The sequence below is a fragment of the Aplysia californica genome, unplaced genomic scaffold (genome assembly GCF_000002075.1).
Source record: "Aplysia californica isolate F4 #8 unplaced genomic scaffold, AplCal3.0 scaffold00151, whole genome shotgun sequence".
Classification (NCBI taxonomy): Eukaryota; Metazoa; Mollusca; class Gastropoda; order Aplysiida; family Aplysiidae; genus Aplysia; species Aplysia californica.
Genome location: NW_004797421.1, coordinates 756,526 through 780,837, shown reverse-complemented (window position 1 = coordinate 780,837; position 24,312 = coordinate 756,526). Strand labels below are relative to the sequence as shown.

General features: G+C 39.6%; 1 protein-coding gene across 1 annotated transcript in view; it reads left to right on the top strand.

Moving 5' to 3' along the window:
- LOC101850884 (oral-facial-digital syndrome 1 protein homolog) overlaps positions 1 to 23,665 on the top strand; it is a gene marked incomplete in the record, with an annotated part of 46,882 nt that extends 23,217 nt beyond the window's left edge. Inside the window, 11 exon segments of the mRNA XM_013081919.2 lie at positions 204 to 474; positions 5,511 to 5,616; positions 8,850 to 8,960; positions 9,521 to 9,626; positions 11,574 to 11,692; positions 13,550 to 13,780; positions 15,445 to 15,566; positions 16,843 to 16,950; positions 20,372 to 20,416; positions 21,677 to 21,735; positions 22,686 to 23,665. Coding sequence (XP_012937373.1) covers positions 204 to 474; positions 5,511 to 5,616; positions 8,850 to 8,960; positions 9,521 to 9,626; positions 11,574 to 11,692; positions 13,550 to 13,780; positions 15,445 to 15,566; positions 16,843 to 16,950; positions 20,372 to 20,416; positions 21,677 to 21,735; positions 22,686 to 22,722 — 1,315 coding nt within the window.
- Between the last annotated feature and the right edge of the window lie 647 nt (positions 23,666 to 24,312).

The window sequence follows — 24,312 nt, the reverse complement described above, 5'->3', positions numbered from 1 at the left end:
GGGGGTTGTTGTTTCACTCCACATTTTCTGATTTGTTTAGATTTGTACCGTTCTTAATTTGTTTAATTGATATGTATCATTTTTTATTTTTTTTGCTGGATGCTTTCTTAATATTCTGTGAGGCTGGGTCTGAATATGAGGTAGATTTGAGCGAAGAGCCTCATCTTGTTAATTTTGTTTATTTTCTTTGTCCCCTTTTGTAGGGCTGTTTTAAATGAGTCAAGATCATCTGGAAGAAATCTGGCCGGGAGCAGACATCTGGTAGACTTCGGTGACGGCGACAGCAATCCAAAAAAATCTTTACGATTCGAACCAGACCAGAAGGATGTGTACCATGACGTGGATTTTGATTTACCGTCTGTCTCACACTCGAGAGCTGGAGGGTACCTCGATGATGATGTCTCATCAACTGACTCGGCTGACATAATTGCCCAGGCTAAGTACAGACTCAAGAATCTGGATAGAGAAGCCCATGTGAGTGGAGGACATCTTAGTTTGGTTGCTTTTTTCCATGTGTGGGGACTGCGGCTGACTGGAGAATGTCTGTGTAGTTTTATACTTGTCTGTCGATCTGTCTGTCAGTCTGTCTGTTTATCCGTTGGTCTGTCTGTCTGTCCATCTGTTCTGTCCATCAGTCTGTCTGTCCAGCCATCTGTCCTATCCGTCGGCCTGTCCGTCAGTCTGTCTGTTTGTCCTGTCTGTCTGTCTGTCTGTCTGTCTGTCTGTCTGTCTGTCTGTCGGTCTGTCTGTCTGTCGGTCTGTCGGTCTGTCGGTCTGTCGGTCTGTCGGTCTGTCTGTCTGTCTGTCTGTCTGTCTGTCTGTCTGTCTGTCTGTCTGTCCTTTAGTTAGTCTGTTTGTTTGTCTGTCCATCTGTCATTCTGCGTAACTGATATCAGTTCAGTTTACCAGTTTACAAAACCTTTCTTCCTTTCCTGTGAATATACACCATTTGCTGGTGTCTGTGAAGGCCATTTCAAACTTCTTTATAATTCAAATACAGGAGAAAATAAATGCAATTTGAATAGAGTACATGCTGGGCTGCTGTGAACACCTTGGTGTGCTGTAGTAACCTCGGTGGTCGCTTGTGTCCTTGTTGTTGAAGGAGTCTTGAAGCTGATAGCATTCTGCATATCTCTAATTAAAAGACACGACGGAACTGGCAGCATCAATTGAAGGGCCAGGTGGCACACAGTTATATGAATGCCCCCCCCAAAAAAAAAAAAAAAATTTTTTTAAAGATATAATAATAATAATAATAATAATAATAATAATAATAATAATAATAATAATAATAATAACAGACTGCATTTATAAGGCTCTCTCCCATACAACAAGTATAAGCTTTGAATACTTTACATTAATCATATGATCACTGAACGTTATACTTTGTTCACGCAAGATAAAACATTTCACAGGAACAAAAAAAAAAGAAAAAACCCAGTTCAACCACATAGATATAGGCATAGATATATGCGCAAAACCTTGGGTTGGGAGAAACCTGTTCAATTCAACATGGCTGTTGCAGTTCTGAGGTCAGCCCGACAGTGGAAATCCCTCAGGCTTGGACAGACCTAATAACCAACACTGTGATGTAGTATAGACGTCACTGTACATGTTTTGAACACTCATATTTCATGTTGAGATTCTTAATATGAATATTCATTGTGGGTTGTTGGCGGGTGCTCTGGTGTGGTTTGCTTCTTCTTTCCTTTCAAATATCTATCGTCCTTATCTCCCCTTCTTTTTTAAAATGTTTGTTACTCTCTTTTAACACTTCTAATCTTCTGGCGGTCATAGGACCTTATGCAGTTGCGAGCGCCATAAAAACCTTTACTAAAACTTAACGAAAAAAGAATATTCATTTCTGGATAGTGGCAGTGTTGTTTTGTTTGTTTTTGTAATGAGGACAACAAAGAAACAGGTTCGTGCGTTTGAAAGCACTGTCCTGTGATTAGAAGACGGAAGAAAGGAGGGGAGAGAAAAAAAGGAATGGAGAAAGGATGAAGAAGTAAGGAAAGACCAGAGGAAGGAAAGAAGAAAAAAAAAGAAGGAAGGAAGGAGAATGGAGTTAAGAAAAAAGATTTTAAAAAATGACCTCTAACATAACAGAAGGGGATAGATCTATCTCCAAGGCAATATCAAATATTTATCTTAGGGTTTGTGTTTTGGTACTATTTCTACGTTCAAGGGGCCCTACCTCACTACATGAGTAGGTGGCGGTTGCAACTTTGCTTTTGGTCCTCTGTTGTCGGACGTATGTGTCCACTACGTCCTTTAAGAGTTAAAAATTTGTCTCATTCGAAATGGGGCGGTGACTCCAAACTCTTCGCAAAGCAGAGTAGAGTGAACAATGGAGAAACCACACCAACATGGCTGTTGTTATTCTGAGTCAGCAGTTTGCTAAGAATTAATTGAGACTCTTTATTGTACTGTTAGATGATCGTTCGTTCCCCGGTTTGAAAGAAAACCTTCAGTGTACTCGTATCTTACCGTCACATGCTCACTTTTTTCTGTGCACAACTCTTGTCTCATGAAAATATGTTCTTTGACTCCCCGCAGGCAAACTGAAAATCCAGCTCTAAGTACATGTAGTTGTATAACTCTGTGGTATTTACTGACTGAGTTACAGAGCGGAACAGATTCTCGCTTGGCTGTGCATTTAGAAAAGGGCATTTCTCTTTCTTATCTATAACGGCTCACGGCATCTTCAATAGCAACATTTGATCAGATATCCTCTCTCCACCGTATTTTTCAATTTTTCAAAAAAGGCTACTAAGCTAAGGACTATTTATTTTGGGAAAGAAAAAGTAAATCTCTTTAATTTCAGTGATAACTATTTACCCAAAGGCAACTTGTGACACTTTCTACTATATCAGTTTGATCTGATATTCCATCTCCACCTTATTTTCCAAGTTTTTTTAAAGGCTACATAGAACTAATTAATTTTGTTGAAAAAGGTGTGTGCTTCATTTCTATTCCGCCCACTCCTCCCTTAGTAGCTCGTGACATATTCTATAGCCCAGTTTCCATCCAGTACTCCCCCTCCGCTCCTCCCAATTTTCGTTGAGTCTTTTTAAGGTTTTCCATGACTAATTAGTTTTGTTCTACTTTTTCCCTTGAAATGCCACCTCTAAATACTTTAAAAGAACCTTTTAGTTTAAATGTAACAGCAGTGAGAACCTGCAATTTGCTGCTCTTTAGGCCTCAAAGTCTTCTATTGAAGATATGTCATTAGGAAAGAAACGCCAAAATATGCAGACAAAAGCAAATGTTGCCAACCAGTATAAGGATTTTGCTCTGAATTGTGTTTTATTTTGTGCAAGTAAAAAGTGAGAAAAACAAAGAAATTGATTAGTTCAAAGGTGCCCTTTGTATAAAGGCACGAAGGAAGGAGGGGAGGGAAAAAAAGAAAGATTGAAGGTAGAAAAAATAATGGCAGCAGAAAGGAAAAGAAAAGAAGGAATTGAAAAATAAAGGAGGATGGAAGGAAGAAAAGAATAAAATGAAAAGGAAGAAAAGGAATGAAAAGGAAGAAAAACTGGAAGATAGATCTATCTCCAGGACAATGCCAAATGTTTATCTGAACGTAGATATGTTCTGGGAAAATCAGGAAAGGCAACTGGACTCTTTCACACCAAATGCCTGTGCAGGATACTCAAAGTCCCCTTGAAAGACCTGATAACGAAAAAAGAACTATAAGAAAGATCCCACCTGAAAGTGCTGGAAAACACCTTGGAGAAAAAAAAAGAAAAAAAGATAGCCCAGTCATATCCTATTGGAAAATCGATGGGAACAGAGGCAGGGGGCGACCAAAGATGAACTGAACTCGTTAACAAGAAATGAAATGATATCCCCGCCTTAGCTGAAGACATATCTTCTTGGTCATCTTTGATTGCCTCTTGCGTCTTAAATTAGGGAGTGTCTAAGTTTAAGTAAGTAAGATGTTCTGGCATTTTTTCTGTGTTCAAGAGGCCGTACCTCACGACTGCTTCTACTGAAAAAGTGTGATTTCACAAGTCTATTCCTAAATTCTATTCCCTTACGGTCTTTCTTCAGGGACGTTGTATCCCTCTCAGCATGGGTTAGCCCTGACAGGAAGGAGCAAAGCCCGCCTTCTCTATGCTATAAATTGTGTCGAAGGGGGCATAAAAACAACTAAATGTAAAATAAATGACACATCGCTACCTCAGACTTGCAAAGTTCTATCTGCTCAGTACCAAGTTTTGAGAAATTTAACGTCAAAGATTTTGAGTTTCACATCATGTCAATGCTTTTTCGAATGCAATTCTTTTAATATTTTGATAACGGCTCCACATAATCTTACGATTTTGATAGAGCAGGTAGAACATTTGGTTTCTGACTTCATGGTCTTAGTAACTCAAAGCAGCCAGAAATGTCAGATAGAACTTTGTAATTCTGAGGTAGTGACATGTGGACTGAGTTCACCTTAAATTTGAGGGAGTAAGCATTAACAAGACGGTGCAAAATGTGAAAGCAGTTAGCGCGTTGGTCGAGAAAACACCAAAGAAATCTGTTCGAGAATGTATCGGTGAACTAGGCTCATCTAAGTCCCCAACGTACAGAAACTTAAAGCATAATTTGAAAGTCAAGCTGTGTCACATTTCTATCCACTTAGGAAAACCCCAGACATTGCTTTAGAGAGAAAAACAGTGAGTACATGGGTTTTTAAGACGTGAGACAGAGAGAGAATTTTCTACAGTCGCTTTAACGATGAGGCTCATTTCAACATGACTAGAAAAGTTCATTCTGGGAATTATGTGCCCTGGGCTTCAGAAAGGCCGAATGATATGAATAAGAGAATCTTGCGGAAGAAGCAACATTATGGGTAGCTTTAAGCTCTTTAGGTATCTTTGGGCCATTTTGTTTCTGTGATGAAGAAGGAGCCGCACAAACTGTCTCTTCAGATTCATTATTCAAATGTATTAAATCAATTGTGGTGATCCATGGGGCGGTTCTGTGGTTATGAGGCAAGAGGTCGGCAATAGTTAATGCAGGATAAGACAGCGATTGAGCCATCCGTGTTTGTGGTGTAATGGTTTATATTTTTCATCCAGGGATGATGGCACCTCTGGCTACCTCGGCCAATACAGGCCAGAAAATGCTGGTTGCATTGATTGTAAGGAAATGATCTGTTTTCTGACCATAACGTTGTTTTCTGTCTCATGAGATGCTGCTTATATATATATGCCGATGGTTAGAGGGCACCACCAGCTGATATGTTCGGCTTCTTTTCTTTCCTTCTCTTATTTCTGTGTGTCTGTCTGTCTGTCTGTCTGTTTGTGTGTGTGTGTTTGTCTGTCTGTCTATCTGTCTGTCTGTCTGTTTGTGTGTGTGTGTTTGTCTGTCTGTCTGTCTGTCTGTCTGTCTGTCTGTCCGTCTGTCTGATTCTTTCCCTGCTCTAAATGTCCATTATTGTGTCAATGTACTGCCCTTTACTTAAACCATAGTTACACAATGTGTTGCCAATTTATTTTCCATCTAATTCTCAGACTCTGGAGAAAGCTTATCACGACTTCCATTGTCGCATGACCAACATCAACGCCTTGCCCGCTGACCCACCTCCCCCTAGGTCCACCCATGCAACCCCACAAGCTGGTGAGTCACTCTGAAGACTCTCTAATTAAAAAAATAAAAATACTGGTCCCTTGGCCCGTCTATGAATATGAGCTTTAAAGGTACAAGAGGTCCAGTATTGTGAGAAAATCAACAAACAAAAAAACTTGTGGAAAAGCTTCAATGCGAGAAAATTATGTGAAAAAACCCCAACAACTTCAATTGCAATTATCTTGTGTTGAGGTTTTTGTGCCACATGCTTTGCCTTTTCTGAAACCTTCTTTTGTTATAGGCTTTTCTGTACCTTTCTTTAGATTTAGGCTTTTACGCAACTTAAAAAAATTTATAGTGAGGATGCAAGAGTTGTTAGGTCGGACTCTGAATAATGTCTTCACATTGCCTTTTTTCTTCTCGATCGCCTCACACTTGAAGTTGAAGCCTGGTATGTATCATATAGTGGGCCTTCCTGCTCAGTTCTTTTGTCAATGTACAGTCATCCATGCACTGGATCCGTACAATAGATGGGGCCTGATTGCGCCCAGATAACCTGTCCACTTAGTGTTTTCTCTTTTACACCTCACTGAGTCCCAGCAAGTTTCCTCATTATGTTAAGCTTCTTCCTGGCCTTATTTTCTGCATTCTGAATGTGTTGTTTCCATGTGAGACGCTTGTCAAAGATTATTCCTAGATATTTCTGTTGGTTGTCAAACTTTAGGGGGGTTGGGGGTGGGGGGGGGGTCTTGTCCAATGCCAGGTTCTTTTTGGCTCAGCTTGGCTGAGAGTGAAGAGTATAGCGGAAGATTTTTGTTTGTTTAGGGATACATATCAGGGCTCTGTCAATTTAGTGAGTTTGTCCCAGTGCTGATTGCATGCGATCTGCGGCAGTGGTGATGAATCCCTTCAATCACCAAAGAACCAGGTTGTCTGCATATAATGTGGCATGTATTCCTTTTGGTAGTTCTTTCATGGAGTCTTTAATGAAGAGGATAAAGAGCAAAGGTGACATGACTCTGCCTTTGCGTACTCCTTGTTGCAGCAGCATTTTCCATCCTCAATATCAATCCACCAGAACACCTGCTCTACGGTTGTGTAGATAGGATTTGGTCCGTTGGTACACGTTGCCTTGGATACCACTTCCTAGGAGTTTGTCGTGTTGACCTTTCTTCCAAACCTTGTAAAATAGTTTTTTGTAAATCAATAAATGTTGCTAGCCTCTAGGTACCAGTGCATTCTGCAAACTATGATGTGTTCCATTGTCTTAACTACAGAGTTTTTTAGGCTGATAGGTCATTAACTTACTGGTCATGCCTTACTTTTTCCTGACTTGAGGTTCAGGATCACTGTTGCTTTTTTCCAGCACTAGGGCACTTGCCCATTTTTGTAGCTTAATTTGAAAATATGTCAGCTGACTCATAGGGTGTTTCATGACATGGTACTGCCACCTACCACCTCACCCCGTCCTGGGAAGAGCATTGCCAGTTGGTCTGGGGCTTCTTATTCAACATATTCACAGCTAACCTCCTTTACAGTGGCCATTCCCTATTGTCATCTGGGACCTGCCGGGTCGGTGATGGTCACCCCTAGCCTGGTCTTCCTTCTGGATATTTGACATTTAGATGGGTCATCAATAGGCTGTGTCTTGATCAATACACAGTAACTCAGTCTGTAAGAACTGGGTAGGCTACTACACACTGGCAACCAGCAATGACATATTGATGCTGTGTGATATTGTGTATTACATAACGTTGATCATACAATGTTTGTGTATACGATTGTTGAAACAATTTTGCCTAAGGGGATCAATTAAAGCTGTATCTTGGTAAATCAGTTTGTCTATTGCTCTTCTTGTTGTTCTGAAGGATTTTGGGGTAATGGAGTCAATCTGTACTCACTGATTCCAGGGAAAGTCCATAGTTCATTTAATGTGCTTTGTTTAAATTTCAGTGAGCTGTTTTTGTTACTGCGAGGGTATGCTTGAAATGAACTCTGTTAAAACTGTTTTTGGCTTTTATGAAGTCTTTTTGGAATTTTCATGCACCATGACAATATTAGAAAAAAGAGGGACCTGAAAGGGCTAGTTCATTTTAATGATAATTTGTTCTTCTTTTTTGCATTCCCCTGCTACATCTCATGGGTAGTCAACTGCTGGTTCTACAATCTGCAGTGCAGCTGATTTGTGTGACCATTTTTTTCTTACTTCATAGAGCCCTTTGCCTTCAGGCAGCCTCATTCTGATTTCTGCTACTCTTTTTATACTGATGAGAGTATTTTGCATGGGTGGCGGTGGAAGACTATTGTTATCGATTTTAGGACCTCGGAGGGATCTTAAAAGTGCGCTACTTGCTCATGGGACCTCCAAGATTTTTTGCCCCTATTCAAGAAGGCTTGGTGTTTAATCTTACTTACCCAAAGATCAGGACTGTGGCTGACAGACAGCAGTAAGAAAGAGCCTGGAGTAGGAGTAGAAAGAGTCAAAGGTAAAGGAGAGAGGAGCCCAGAGGGGGTGGCAGGGGTAGAAAGTGGAGATGACTGCAGATGACAGAATATGACCAGAGAAATGGAAAGGAGGGGAAAGGGGAACATTTTAGAGAATAAATTTTTTTTTGGTGCTTTCAGGTTTTGAACTCAGGGCCTATTGAATGAGAGGCGAACACTCTACTGCCAGACCACTAGAGCCCCAATGTTAATTTGTGATTTCCCATTGTCCTCTGAACACAGTCTTTAGCAAGTGTACTATTTCAGTGGCTCTTGGTTGAGCCCTTTGACCTATATTGTGTCCCACTCAGACCGGTAACATTTAAGTTTCAGGAAATATTAACTCAGCTTTCAATCAGGGACTTTGATGCTTCTTAGGTTTCCAGACTATGTGCTTAAGAAATACTGTCTGTGTTGTCGTCTGCTAGACATATACCCAACAGGAGAGGGATTTTTATAAATAATCATCATCAAATGTCTTCTCTGGAGAAGACATCGGTGATCATGGATCTTCATCCCTCTTTTTCATTCGAGGTCCTCATAATGAGTTGTTGTTCATTGTATTGTTAGTCAATCAAGTGTTCAGGCTCTTTATGAATTTTGTACCTTGGTGTCCTCTGTTTTTCTTCCCTTCAGTTTTCTTGTCATACTTAGTCTTAGTGAATGCATCCAACTAGTTTTCCGCACGCTCGTATAACCATACATGCAGTTGCGAGCACCGTCAAACTCTTACTAAAGTAAACTAATATGTAGTTTTTCACTTGTAAATAGAGTTGTTTTATTGTTGTTGATAATGACAGGTTCCCAACAGGAGAGAAATATGGGGTCTCCAAGGCAGAGTCCAATACCCTTTGAAAATCCGATGTCGTCGACTCCTTACAAACGTACAAGGATGGCACAAGATTTGAACGGTAGAGTATTTTGCTCCCCTGCAAAGTTTCAGTCTTAAAAGATGTTTAAAATTTGTTAAATTCTTGATTTTAATTATGTGTTTCTTGTTTTCATAGACACGTATGTTACATGACGGTCCTACAGTTTTTTGTTTTTTGTTGGTTTTTTTTGCTTAGAATGCAAATGTAACAGGTATGCACAACAAAGTGTTAAGAGTTACCAGTTTATCTTTGTTAATGACACAAACGTTATAGACATTTTGTAACTCAAATGTTATAATGTAGACATTCTGTAGCACAAAGGTTGTAGACATTTTGTGACACAACACGATAGACATTTTTTAAACACAAATGTTATAGACAGTTTTTGACACAAATTGTATAAACATTATGAGACATAAACTTTATAGACACTTTGTGAAACAAACGTAAAAGACAGTCTTGCAGGGTTCAGTGGCTTGTAATCAGTGTCTTTTCATTTTTGACACAAAGGCTACAGATATATTTGACACAAGCATCGGAGACATTTTGCTGAACGAAATAATCACAGATTCTCATCATTTGTAACACAAATTTTACAGACAGTTTTGCGGAGCTCGGCACACAGTCCCACCAGCAAAAGAAGACTTCTGTCCCGACACAGCTGGACCTGTCAGCTGTAGGGGATGACCCGGTTATTGTAGAAAGGTGAGGAAGTCGGCAGTGAGTGCCCTTATTTTCAGTACTGCTTTATTTGACCAAATGTGTGTTGTTGTCTTGTAGACTGGCTGTAAACCACAGTTAAACACCTGGACAAATTTAGAAGTGGCTTGTTTTGAAGTTCAGCAAAGTAGAAGTCTTCTGTTTGTCCTTTTCCTAGTTCAGCTCTTATGATATGTTATATGCTCCTCATCCAGAATTAGACACTGTCTTTTATTGGTCAGGGTGAACTTGTCACTGAAGAAGGGCTGTGTATGTTTGTGTTTTCAGGTTGAAACTATGCTGAAGATATTTAGCAAAACTTTTTAAAATTTTGCAGAGAACTAAGATACTGTTCCTGTCTAATGGCTTGTTTCTCTTTTCATTTCTCATTGTTCATTCTCCTTTTGAATTTCGAGCTTTGCTCCTACATGCTCTCTTTTTTGCTCTCTTTTTCTGGTCTTGAATTTGTGCAGGTAGTTGTTAAATCTAGATCTTATGTGTGCCTTTCTGTTTGCTGTGTCATCTGACATTATCATCTTAAGCCTCTTTTTGTCAGACTGGGTAGTTGGATGGTGCCACTGGTAGGTCCTATTTCTTTGTTTTACTTTCACTGTTTCTGTCTGTCTGTCTGTCTTGGCTTTTTCCTAGCACTTAATCACCATTATTGTGTTGATGTGCTTCTCTGCTTCTCTTTTGTCAAAATAATCAGTCAATAATCTATTGTTTAGTCGACAAATGAAACTACCCCTTTTGCTAGTGGATGACTCAGTATTTAAGTGGGTAGTCACTAGGATATGTCTTTGTGAAAGATGTGACAACCCTAGTTCAAATCCAGGATGCTGCACAGCAGGGACTAGAAATGGCCTGTCTGTAATGTCTGCATTAGCAGAGTGATACGTCTGTATTAGATCTATGTGATTTTTGTTATGCATTGTATTTTTGTATAGCAGCATTCAAGGACGCTTGACACTTGAATTGACTTAAAATTCCAGGCCTTTCACTGGAAAAATAGAAAGTAGAAGAGACAACGGTAGACAAAGAATGACTTAATTGGCTAACTTGAACAGATGGGCGACAGGTGAACAAAACTAGAATAAAACAGGTTTTTGGAGAGCTTCCTAACAGAAAAATGAGTGGCAAATCATGGTCTCTGATGTCTGTTTTAGATCTTTCTTTCGAAGAGGAATGCTTTGAACTTGCTTTTGTGAACCAATTGTCCCCAAAGGGGTCATTAACTCTTTCCAGACGTATCGCCGATATATCGGTGTGAGTCCACACCCCTTGCGGACGTATCGCCGTTATATTGGCTGTGAAAGGGTGCCTCAGTATTGTTTCGTTTTAACATGATCCGTCATTTATGATTACTTGTTATTGTTATTGAAAACTTGGAAAGGGTTTAGGAAACGAGAACATACAGTTTCACTTTGTCAAAGCGTGGGTTAGGGAGAAAACGAGTGAGTTAGTTCTTGCGGTCTTGCATCACTAAAACGATGTAACCTGACTCAGAGAAATATCATAACTCTAACAAAAATTGGAATATTGCTTGCAAATAAAAAGCTGCGCATTCGGAAATTTATGGATTATGCTCTTGGCCTGTATATGATAAGATAGCTATGCTGATTTGCTTTTACATGTTTGGTGAATGTAATTTTTCCGTCAAAATTTATTTTTCTCATCACCATCGCCATTTCTAACCCTTCTAATGCATACTTATGTTCAAAATAAATCCTTGTTTCTTGTTGGAAGGTATTCCTCATTCAATTTCCTTCAATTTTATATATCATATGTTACATTTTCAGTAATGGTTTTGCTTATATAAAGTTATTTTGAACACCACCTGTGTATCCAAAGCGAGCAACAAGTTAATTACGTCTTGACCCCCAAAAACCTAGTCCGGAAAGAGTTAAAAGTGATGTATATTATTTTAAAACATTTTTTATTTTGTGCTGTCAGTGGGGATGCGGAGCGCCGAGTCAAGATGAGGTCTATCACAGTTGACGACCTGGATCAGCGACCGGGCTCTCCAGGAATAATGGTGGTGGCCGAGTCCGTGTCCAGTACTGACGACACAGGTGAGGCTCAAGTAGGGTCAGTAAAAAGAAAGTTAACTGCCACCCCCTCTTTCTCTTTCAAACATACTTGACCTAATGGGCAGATCCTGGGGTCATTGAGGGGGTGTTACTGGGGTTGGTGCTATGTCTGACGCGGGCAGGTTACAGCTTACTGCAATAGCTTGCTGTGAATGTTGCTGTGTTTGTGAAGACATGGGGAGGGGGGGATATTCTTTTGGGTTTTTTTGTAGGATCAAGTCATTAAGAAAGAGGATATAGCTATAAACAAGTCCTGGGAGACTTGAAAAGCAGCTTGTTGGCGAGGTTTTATAATATTCTAAGCCTAGAAAGCAAAATGTTCAGGATAGAGGAAAAAAAACGGTCATTATTTAACAATATTGTGTAAACTTTACGCTAGTGGTTTTGCCTTCTTCAACATTTAGAAATGGAATTTTGACAAATATTTCTTGAGTATGTGCAACCGATGTCACAGATTATGAAACTGCAATTTAAAAAATGTTTTCAATAATTCGGGTCTAGTGCATCTACACAGCTGGCTTACAATCTGTATCTTCTCTTGTTGGTGTTGATGTTCTTGCTCAAATTGTGCACCAGCTGTAGTGTAATGGTGAGTCTCTTTGCCTTTGTACACTGAGGATGTGAGTTTGATTCCTGCACAGGGAATCCTTTTTATCAAACTGCTCTAATGACAAACTGTCAAAAACAATAACCTGTACAAACAATCATTTCTCACTTTTCCTTTGCCTTTTTTCTATATTAGAATGACACTGTCCTAGAGGACCTCTTTTGTCCTCGACTATGGATGGGTGGTCATCTTGAACAAGTTCAGCCATATATCTTGACACTGTTAGACAGGGTCAAAGCAGCCTGATTCCTGAATTATGTTAATTTGTATCCGATGGGGACATGAAACATTTTCTAGTGACCTGGTAAGAGGGTGCGAGAAATTGTTTCGTTAAGTGCTCAGTTCTTCAAATTAGTTCATTCAAAGCATACAGTTTCATGCAGTATAAAGCAAACTGTATTAGTTTCAAGTACTCCTACATCATCACTGGTTGAGTCCCTAAATCATTGACGAATTTATTTCTCAACTCTTTATCTCCATTGGGGGTAAACCCCCTACGCCGAGGCCCCTTTTTGGTACTAAATCTAAAAATGCCGAAAACGTCACTAAATTGATCATTAAATCAAAACAAGTGAACCTATTTCGATAGTTCTTCGTCTTATGAATGAAATCCCGATAAAAGAGACCTGTTTCCGAAAAGTGATTTGATGTTGAACTAGTCGTAAAGGAATGTGCCCGAGCCGCTTTCCACAGGCGCAGCAGTTCCAACCGAGAGCCGCTGGGAATGGCTTGCCGGAGATAAGAGTTAAAGTACTTGTTACAGTTAACTTACAGTATGGAGGATGGAGGGGGAGACAGAAGAAAGTGATGATCATGGACGCTTTATAAAAAAATAAGTTTTAGTAAGAGTTTTACGGCTCTTGTAACGCAATAAGGTCATGTAATTGCCGAAGAATAGATGTGTTACAAGAGAGTAACATGCACAAAAGAGAAGGAGAAGAGATACAGACGATAGATGTTTGATAGGAAAGAAGGAGCATACCACACCAGAGCACCTGCCAACCACCCTCAACCATGCACACTGAATCAACTTTACTTAGTGGTTGGCTGGAAGGCACCTCTGGTAGGACTTATTTCTTTTCTTCCCCTCTGTTGTCTCTGCTTGTCTGACTTAATCTTTCTTTACATGCAGTAAATGAATGTAACTGTGTCAATGTGCTATTCTATACTCTGGTTTTAGACAGGTTCAATAAAAAAAAAAAAAAATTAACTTTGCTGCTTCGTTTTCCCAGTGAAAAAGGTTTCAGAGAGGACACATTCACAATCAGGCCCGCCGCCTGGCCCAGTCCAGAGACACGTGTTGTTAGAACCGCTGGTCACTGTGTCTTCAGTGCCGCCACCACCTGTTCCCGAGCCAGCTGTGGCCTCTTTCGTCCCCACAACGACTACCCCCACTGTGTCTAGTCAGCCTTTTTCTCTCGATTCGGCTTGGAAGTCTCAGACGGAGGAGGAAGAAAAAGGCGGTGAGTTATTAAACAAAGGAAAGTAAGACAAATAAAATCCCACTTTTATTCATCTTTGTGGGGAAATTTGGTTTATGATGGTATACACTTCCAAATACACACACACACACATACACCACACATACCCACATATACACACACGCACATACACACACATGCACATACACTCACACTCTCTCTCTCTCACACACACACACACACACACACACACACACACACACACACACACACACACACACACCACACATACCCACATATACACACACACACACCCACATATACACACACGCACATACACACACATACACTCACACACTCTCTCACACTCTCTCTCACACACACACACACACACACACACACACACACACACACACACACACACACACACACACACACACTCACACACATACACACACACACACAAAAATACATACAGTCCTTACCTTATCGTATGCATGACCCCCAGTATTTATCATACACCCTATTTCCATTTTACTTAACAAATTTACTTTTCAGAATATCTAGTGATCCTTTCTAGAACTTTGTGTAGTCCTCAATGAATTGGCTGCTACAGATGTGTTCACTTAACAGCAACCTGGATAAGAGTAACCTCTGCCTAACAGCAACCAAAGCATGTGTAACGGAATTTTCCTACATATATACATTATACTTACCCCCTTTCACAGCACTTTTTCCCCCTCTAACTGCAATTATTATTGCTATAAATTGTCTGACAAAAAATTCTTTTGACAATTCAAAATTGTTATGAGCTCTGTGACTGGTTCATAATATAAGTGTTTATGCATTCTTTGTCTCTTGTTTATCTCCTCACAACACCTGTTTCTAACAAAATTTTTATAATATTTAATAATGCACTCATCTGAGATCTGAGTACAGGAGCTCAGTTCACACCCTGTTACCAGAAGCTACCGTACTTCAAAGTCTCTCCTGGCCGAGGGGAAAAGTCTCGGTATTGGCTCACTGATGCTGCCTATGATCTCACTTTCTGGCATAACAACATCACTACATACTCTGTCTGTGTGTGTGTGAGTGTGTGTGTGTGTGTGTATTTGTGTGAGTGTGTGTGTGTGTGTGTGTGTGTGAGTATGTGTGTGTGTGTTTGTGTGTGTGTGAATGAGGGGGTAGGTGGGTACAGATTACCCTCTTTGGAAATTCAATTAGCAGCAACCTCCGCATAACTGCAACCAAAACTTGCTCTCCAAGGGTATTGCTGTTAGCCGGAAACCTTTGTACTCAGTCTAAGTGAAGAAGATACTTAAATGTGTGTGTTCTAATACTTCTATGCAACCTTTTTAAAAAAAGCAAATACACGTCAGTAAGTATTTACTTAGAGACTTGAACAGATGGGTGGTGGGAAATGACCAGGACGATACAGATTTTTTTAGAGCATCCAGAGCATAGAAATGAGTGGTGAACCATGGTTGCTGATGTCTGTTTTAGACCTGGCACTTGAAGAGGAAGACACCAGCATGAAGGAGAGCCAATGCAAAAAACATTACCAGATTTAAATGTGATACTCCCATTATAATAATATTAAGAATGATGAGGAGCTCACGTCCATCTGGTAGTGTTTCCCCCGTATGTATAAACCTACTTGTGTTTGGTCTAGCCCTGAAAAACTTATACAGTGTTAATTCTTCCAGATGAAGAAGCTCGACGCCGGCAAAAGGAAATGGAAGCTGAATTAGAGAGGCAAGAAGAAAGAAGAAGGGAGGAAGAGAGGGAAGAGCAAAGACTGAATGCAGAGCGAGAGAAAGCTGAACAGGTATGGACAATTGCTGTAATTCTTTTACCTTTATTCAAGCGAATCTTGGTGGGGGGGGGGGGGGGGGGGGGTGTAAAATTTAAGATTAAAATAATATAAGCTTTATGTAGAGCTGGTGGTAGGATTTCAGTTCATATTGAAATTTTCAGTACTCATATTTGCATGTGCAATTGAAGGGAGCCACAGTCCTGCCTTGTACTTGTATAATATATGGTAAGGCTTTCTTTCCTGAATGACCTTCCCAATAATTGCTGAGGTTCCATACATTCTTTGGTGACAAACTTTTTTTCAAAGAAAGACAATGGGGAAATGTCATAATTTTATGTATATCTGGCCTAAAGTTTTTTCCAGTGCAATATAGCACCCTTGCTGTAATGATGATTCTCTCAGTCAATGTCTTGTCTGTGTCTACTTTGGGTCGTATTGGTCACTGACGAGGGCACCAGCTGCAGGTATTGCCCTTTTACTCTCACTCTGTGGTTCCTGTCCTTCTTTCTGTCATGCTTTTTCTGAACACTGAAAATTGCCGCTTGTGGTGTAATGGTTAGGCCTTGCGTACAAAAGGTATGCAATTAATTTCCACTTGTGAAATATATTTGTGAGGCAAGGTGGTGGAATCAGGCTCTCGTCAATTTTTTGGCATGTAGAGTTATAGGTATCATCTTAAAGCTTGTTCACTTGTCTTTATTTTGATGAAAAAAGTATCCATTTATCTTATACATAAGTCGAGATATTTGCGAAAGAAGGAGGTTGAGGTCACCTGTTTTCAGAGGTAAAATTAGTGAGAAAATGGCCGCCAAAGATTTGTTATTTTCTTAGCTGAAGAGTGCGTGGGAACTGAAAATTTACATTTTGTGTGCCTTAAATCAATGTTTTTCAGAAAAATTTCCACAGAAATGAGCTCTTTAATGGGCATGAAAGGTGTTGAGCCAAAAAACAAAAATTCGATAAAAATTCACAAACCTGCGGAAAAATGCAAGTTTCTTCACTTTGATTATTTTGACGAGAGCCTGATTCCATCACGCTGCCTCACATTTTGTTGAGTATTTTTTATCTTCTTGCTGGGATGTAGTTACCTCAAAGACATCAATCCCCTCAGGCAGGCAGTTTTAGTCTGATTTGCGTTTATGGTTGCAGGAAAAATTTGCAATTATTTTTGCCAAGAGGCAGCGTTTTTGGCAGAAAACATTTGCAATCTTTATTATGGAAATGGGTCTTTTTCCTTATTCTTTAACAAACAAATTTTTTACTTGTTTTGTTTCTATCTCACCCAAAGGAAGCACAGGCCGCTGCTGCCAAAGAGCAAGAGGAGGAAGAGAAAATTGACCCTGTCATGAAGCAGTACATGGCTATGGTGCAGCAGCAGAAAGAGAAAGAGAAGGAGGTATGGTGAAATGTACCACTTTTGTCATCTACCACTTTGTTATTTGTTATAAATTATGATTAAAAATTCCACTTTTTTTTTATATGGGTGAAAAAAATTAGGTGACAATGGTATGCCTGTATATATGTGTCAGAGTAAGGGTGTGTGTGTGTGTGTGTGTGTGTGTGTGTGTGTGTGTGTGTGTGTGTGTGTGTGTGAGTGTAAGAGTGTAAAACATCAAACCCATGGACCCGTGTCTAAAATAAAAAGATTTATCTCATTATCTTATCTTTTATAACTCTTTCAAGGAAGATGGTGATATCATGCAAGCAATCAGAAGGGACACAGGACAAAAAATGCCAGTTTTCCTCAATTTTATAATTTTGAAGAGTGCTTGATTTCACCACTCTGCCTCACCACTTAGTATCCTGTGTGAGGAAAAGTATGTCTCTTGAATACAAAATATGAGCCTTAGTACAGGTAAAGATTCTTCTCTGCCGAGATGTTTCACATCAGCTTACCCATATATCAATACGCACTGTCTGAAATACACACTATACAAGTGAAATATATTTTTATAACCCTGTTCGATGGGTCGATCATAGTCAGATGATGTTTGTTTGCAAACAAGGCCGAGTATGTTTGCACTGACGCAACAGTGACCAAGTGTCATTTGTCATCCAAGCCAAAATAGCTCGCAGAGATCAGCGCCGGATGAGCAGTGGTCCTTGACTCTTGCCCGATCAAAATAATAATAATAATAAATAGCATTTGTATAGTGCATATCCCCGCTCAACAGCAGGTTCTATGCGCTTTACACTATTTTATTACCCCAGCAAACCATAGAGCACTCCGAAACATTCTCAGCTTCCTGGGAAGTATACAGTGCTAGCAGATGATTAAGCGCTCAAACACTAACAAACTGACAAGATCTTTCGCTGTCTACAGCCGGGTACCCATTCCCACCAGGGTGAAGTGAGGAAAATTCGTGTAAAGTGCCTTTCCCAAGGACACAGCGTCGGGTCCCCGATGGGATTCGAACCCACGACCTTACGGTTGCGAGTCCGAGAGCCTAACCACTAGGCCACCGACGCCACATCAACCATTCTGATTTGTTATTCTACCACAGACCTAAATGCCGCCCAATAAATTTGCACAAGTAATTATTGTGGATTTTGTCCAATAGTTGCACTTGTTGCACCCGGCACCCGTATAGATGAGTTGATTAAAGTTGACCAATAAGTGAGCTCTATAAGTAATGACCAATTAGCTATTAAGCACAATTTTAACCCAGCGAAAGTGATTGACTCGCCACTTAAAATCTTTAAATAATTTTCCTCGTTTTTGTTTGTTGATTTTCAGGGGTTTTTTTCTTCCTTCTCATTCACAGCACCTCCCCCTTTTTCCTTTTGTTAATTTGTGTTATATTTTAAAAATCTTAACTATTCTTGTGGTCACACTCATGCACACACACACACACACACACATATATATAATATACTCACACACATACACTCAAACCTACACATACACACACGAACACACACACACACACACACACACACACACACACACACACACACACACACATACACACACACACACACCAAGCAGTTAGTGATGAAACAACCTCGCGTCGCCTAGTGACATAGCCCATCACGTGCTATGCAGCAAAGCTGGGCCCGCCACAGTGCGGACAAAAGCCCAAAGAGCAAGTGCAATATCTTGGTAGTGGAGAATCTTTGAGGAGGATATTCCATGGTTGCCCAGTTTTACTGTAACGCCGTAATTGCACAAAATACAAGGTGTGGTTTGAGAACAGAGGTAAAAGTAAAATATGTGTGCGAAACATTATTGATTTAGACCTAGTGCTCCTTGCAATACTGTAACATCATTTGAAAGTAAGGACTTCTGAAGCTAGTATTCATTGAGTTGAACTTATGGTGACTATAAATCAAGAGACTGAGATGGAGGTGAACTGGACATTTACAGCCCATGCCATTGTTGTCTACTGCTTGGGCTTCCCTCCGCGACAGTTGGACTTCGAATGGAGAAGAAGGGAGAGGAAGACATAAGCAGAATTTGAGAAAAAAAGCATGGACCAAGAGTGCTGTCCTTTGCCATAAATGTGTTAAGCAATAGAGCCCTTGGGTATTTAACCTTTTTTGAGCCATACCGGCCTAAACCGGCCTTCCCGTCATGTTGCCATACAGGCTTTTACTACTGGCTTTCCTGCTGTACAGCCATACCGGCTTTTCCAGCCAGACATACCCGCTTTTAAATTTAGTGCAGGCTTAGAAATAAGAACGTCCATTTTAAATTTAGATGCTGATGTCCTAGGTCTTTTGTATGTGAAATTTCATTGAAATATTTCGGTTAGATCAAAAGCAAAAGCTATTTCTTTGCTACACCCCTTAAACCTCTGGAAAACACTGAAATTATTCGGTTCTGGGGAGCCTTCAGCTGGCTGCCTTTATGGTATTTTGTGCTGACCTGCTGACTTATTTATGGTGGTAAGAGGGTTAAGCAACCTCACTCAAATGTATTCCACCAAGACCTCTGTGATCAGGAGATCAGTCTCTTATGAGAATACCTAGGAATGGAGGTCAAAAACTCGCTGGGAGGTCCTTTTCACATCTAATGATCTAGCCAGACTAGGACCAACTATTTGAACCTCTCTCTCACAGCATTTGAGGGATACAAAGTCAGAAGCAAAATTTGAAATTAATTTAAAAACATATCTTGTGAAATCATATTTTGATAATTATAATTAGTCCTTCTTGTTCATAGTATTCTTATGTTCATAATGTGATGTACATACGATCATCAATTATGCTTTGGTAATATGAATGTCTGCTTTTGTATTAGCATTAATCTGAAGAGCTTATGCATGCACTTTCATTCATTTGCATTATGTGTTAAGTTGAAGATATTGTAAAGAGCTGCACTGAGTGGGAGTGGGCACTAGAAATTACCATGACTTGTATAAAGATGGAGAAACATTGATGGACCTGGAGTCTCCTGGAAAGAAATAATTAAATATCAAAAGATATGCCCGAATGGTGGTCTGTGGTCAAAGCCTCCAGTTTACCATCATGCAAAGAGGATAACATAAAGTTTACCATCATGCAAAGAGGATTACATAAAGTTTACCATCATGCAAAGAGGATTACATAAAGTTTACCATCATGCAAAGAGGATTACATAAAGTCTTAAATGTATTTGTTGGGACAATACAACTGGTGCATCATCCTACAACACTTAGCTAAGACCTCCACTGCAGTGTGTACTGTACAAAAAATGTTTGTAACAGACGGGAATACAGAGATGGCCTTTTTACATATAAATATTTAAGGCTAATATCCTTGTTGTGTAGTAGAGAGCATTTATGACTTTTTGATTAATGTTATCAAAAAATTGTTTGTGATCTTTTCACCTAAAGGTTACCAAAAAAGCTGTCCACACATGGTCCAGAGGGCATTCTGAGGTAAGATAAGATAAGGTGCATGATGAGATGAAAATGGGATAAGATAAATATAAAGTAAAGACAAGGTAAAGATAAGATAAGATTAGAAAAGGTAATATAATATCATAATGAGACCACACAGTTGAGTTGCATATTTAAGTGGTTAGGTTGCTCTTTCTAATAATATGTTGTAGGCCTACTGATCTTTGGTTTTACTTCCTTGTCTCACTTCTTACGAGAGAACTGGGTTGTTTTTTTTACACCTTTCTTGATATGCTGGTAGTGGTAGTGGGTTGGAAGTTGGAGCTCGCTGGTGTCTATGGTGTAATGGTTAGTTAAATTCCTGTGCAGGGAAGTTATTCTATTGAGCATCTCTGTCTGTCTGCTGGGGTGCCATATCCCCTCCTCCTGGTTTGGTCCTGGCAGGAAGGCTCGGAGCAGCCCATCTCTATCTGTCCCCGTCGTTTTATGCAAGAATAATTCTGAAATTATGCAAAATGAGCCCAAAAATGTGAAATTATGCGATTCTGTTTTATCAAAGAATGTTAAAGGAAAATAATCGGAAATTATGCCAAAAATGATCGAATTTTGCTAAATTATGCGGGGTGCATAAAACCTCAGGGACATAATAGTTCTGATTCACTCCTGGTGGTGTGAGAGTGCTGGTCTAATTAACCTAAAAACAAGGAGTCTGCTCCTCCATCTAACTGACTGTAGGCGTGGAGTGTAGATTGTTTCTTTGTGTTTCACTGTCTTTCCCTCTTTCACCCTGAGTCAGGGTAACGGCTTCTGACAGACACTGTCCACTTTTCTCTGTCTTGGTTTAGCTTCTTGACATCATTCCATATTTTCTCACTTTTCTGTACATCAGGCCAGGTCAGTAGAGGAATTTCATCTATGTCCATCGTCTTTCGTTGGTCCTGCTGGCAGAAACTCCTCTATCTCCCAAGATCCTAGAAAAAATTGATGTGTTTGTGGTTCCGTAATTCGTTTTGTTTTTAGTTACAGGGTTGGGTGATTTGTTTGTGTTTCCGTAACTTGTTTAGATTTTTACGGGGTTGGATCACACTAGTTAGTAGTAGTAGGCCCTCCATCAACTGGCTCTATTCAGAAGACCCAGACCTACGCAACTTTATTTATCTCTTAAGACACACAGGATCACAGCAGGCAACCCCCCCCCCCCCCCCCCCCCCCCAAAGACAGCAGGGGTGGGGTTTGTGTGTGTGCGTGTGAGTGTCAATTTATGCATTTGTTCCTTTTTATCTCTCTCTTTCTGTGTAGGAAAAAACCCCGCCCCAGTCTGATACAGAGGGATTGTCGGCGGCTGCTCCTGATGAAAGGTGAGAGATCTATATTTACAAAAGAGTCTTGGATGTGTTATATCTAAAAGAGAATAAAGTAGAAAAAAGCTGAATGTTTGGTTCAGGTTCTTTATGTTGGAAAAAAATCTGAATGAAAGCAGTTAGAAATAATTTGTTTACTGCATGTTTTGAGATGAAATGTTTTTGTACATTACGAGTATATATTAAAGATCTCACAACAAATTAAAAGGGAAAGAGTGGAAGTTTGATGTTGGCGATAACCCTTTCTGTCAGTGTGTACCGGTACCTATTTGTAGTAGAATGGGGGGGAGGGGCTGGGTTGCTCAACAGGCAAACGGTACACCGGGGATGCTTCTCTCTGGCCCACGACCGACTTGTGCGCTGTTGTGTCTCTTTTGTCTGTTTCGATACATTGAAGCGTGTAGTAAGACTTGACTTGTGTTAATGGTGCTAGGGGCACGTGGGGTGAAGATTTAGACAACATAACCCTCGAAATTCTTTTCGGTTAAGAAATAGGAACATTTTGGCTAATCTGTAGTTTTCTAACAAAGACAAAGAAGAGAAAAAAAGTGAGGATTCTATTTTCTTACTGTTTACTGTTTGGTCTAAGTGGACTGTTCTGTGTCAGTAGTTCAGAAATCACTCCCCCTTGTTGAGTACTCTTTCCTCATTTATGGAAAAGATGAATACATTTATTTGTAATGCTTTTGGTTTTTGTGTTTTTAGGTTTTCGTAAGCTCAGCAAGCAATTTGTGGACTTTTGATTTGGTCTTTTACATCTGTTTCTTGTTGAGTTATAGTGTTATTTTTGTCTGAACCTTTTTGCGGGTGAAAGGTAGTTGCTATTGCTCTTACAATCTATGTGCATGCTGCTATGACTAGTATTCTGCGAGAAGAAATAATTCTTATGTATATCTAAAATACTTTAAAATTGTTGACACATCTGATCTCTCATTTTATTTCCCCAGTGAAAAAGATGACGACGATGATGGATTTTCATGGTGAAAATAGATGGCTGCAGCGTTAAATTGAGCATAATGCAAATAACTCAATGCCAAAGCCAAGATATTTGTACCAGGCTTTTGAAGAACACAAAGCCTTTTTTTAAAGATTGTTTAAACTCTGCCTGTCCATGACATTGTGTCACAAGCAATGAGCAGGTAACAAATACAAAGAACATATCTGTGATATTTGTATTGATTGCAAAACAAAAAAAATTTACTTTAAGTCACATTGCTTGGCTTGTGTAATATTTTTCAACTGATTTAATGTACCGTAGCTTTGTGTACTCTCAGTACAGTTTGTATTATTTCACTGATTTCTCCACTTTGTTCTAGTTTTAATAGGCCCTTTTTTACGTAATAAATGCTAAAAATATGTGATATAAACCTGTCCGTACTCGATCATCTTATTCTTTGACTTATGCAGCAGTGATAAAAACCAGAGGGAAAGTAAATTTAATCTTTGTTCCTGATACTGAAAGAGGAAAAATTGCTTTCTGCATCTATTTAATTTCAAATCATATTATTATCCTGATACTCTGTATCATGCAGAACATTTGCCTTTCCTAATTTTACATTGTATATAATTGTTTTTTAGTTTTAGGATAGCAGCCTTTTGCGATATTGTCAGCATTTGCGATATAACTAGCATGGTATTATTATATGATGATAAAATGTTTTTTGTATTGAAATGTTTACATGAAACTCATACCCTCAAATTGTTAAACTTTTAGCAGCATGAATCCTCTGATTTGAGACTGTTGAGGAAGAGTGACGTGTCCAGTCAGCCTCTTTTTCCGTTTTTTTTTCTCTCCATAAAATGAGATGTTTGAAGAATGCAGTAGTAGTAGTATGAGATCATGAGAGAGAGTGGTCATCATTTTTTTCATATAATATTGTGAATGTAAAGTCTTTAATATTAAAGTTACAAGTTATTTTAAAGTCAATTTTTGGCCTTTTTGACATTTTTATGTGCATATTATATAATACAGTCAAACCTGTGTAAAACAACCACCCATTGTCAAGGAAAAAAGTGAGTGTATAACACGGGTGGCCGTCTTAGGCAGGAATGATAGAAATGAAGAAAGCAAATCATTCTCTTCCGAGGTCCGAACCGGGGCTGATCTCAGACTTTAGACTGCTGTTGTAAGGGCAATTCAAAAGGGTTTTTGTTTTCTTTTGAAAAAGGGGGGTGGGTGGTGTAAGAAGGTTGTTTGATGTCGTTTTGTTGGTTTGTTTCTTTGATAAGTTTTCTTTTTGTTGCTGATTTTGTGCAATGGTAAAATAAAAGAAGAAGACTGAGTGTGATGGTAAAACAAACGCACGGGTCGCCACCACTCAGAGAACGAGTGACGCTTCTGTCGCAAGTTCCCGTCAACGTCCATTGCTACTTTGTTACAGATTAGGTAAATAAAACAGTGACCAGTCACTTTACACACGATTTGTGCGTGAGTAAGTTGTGGGCGGGGCTTATAGGTTATGACGGATCACGCTACCCTCATCAGCAGTTGACAATTTATTGTTAGGCCCACCCATTGGTCAACTTGGGTAAACATTCATTGGAGAGACTAACAATAACGACAGGTAAATGAAT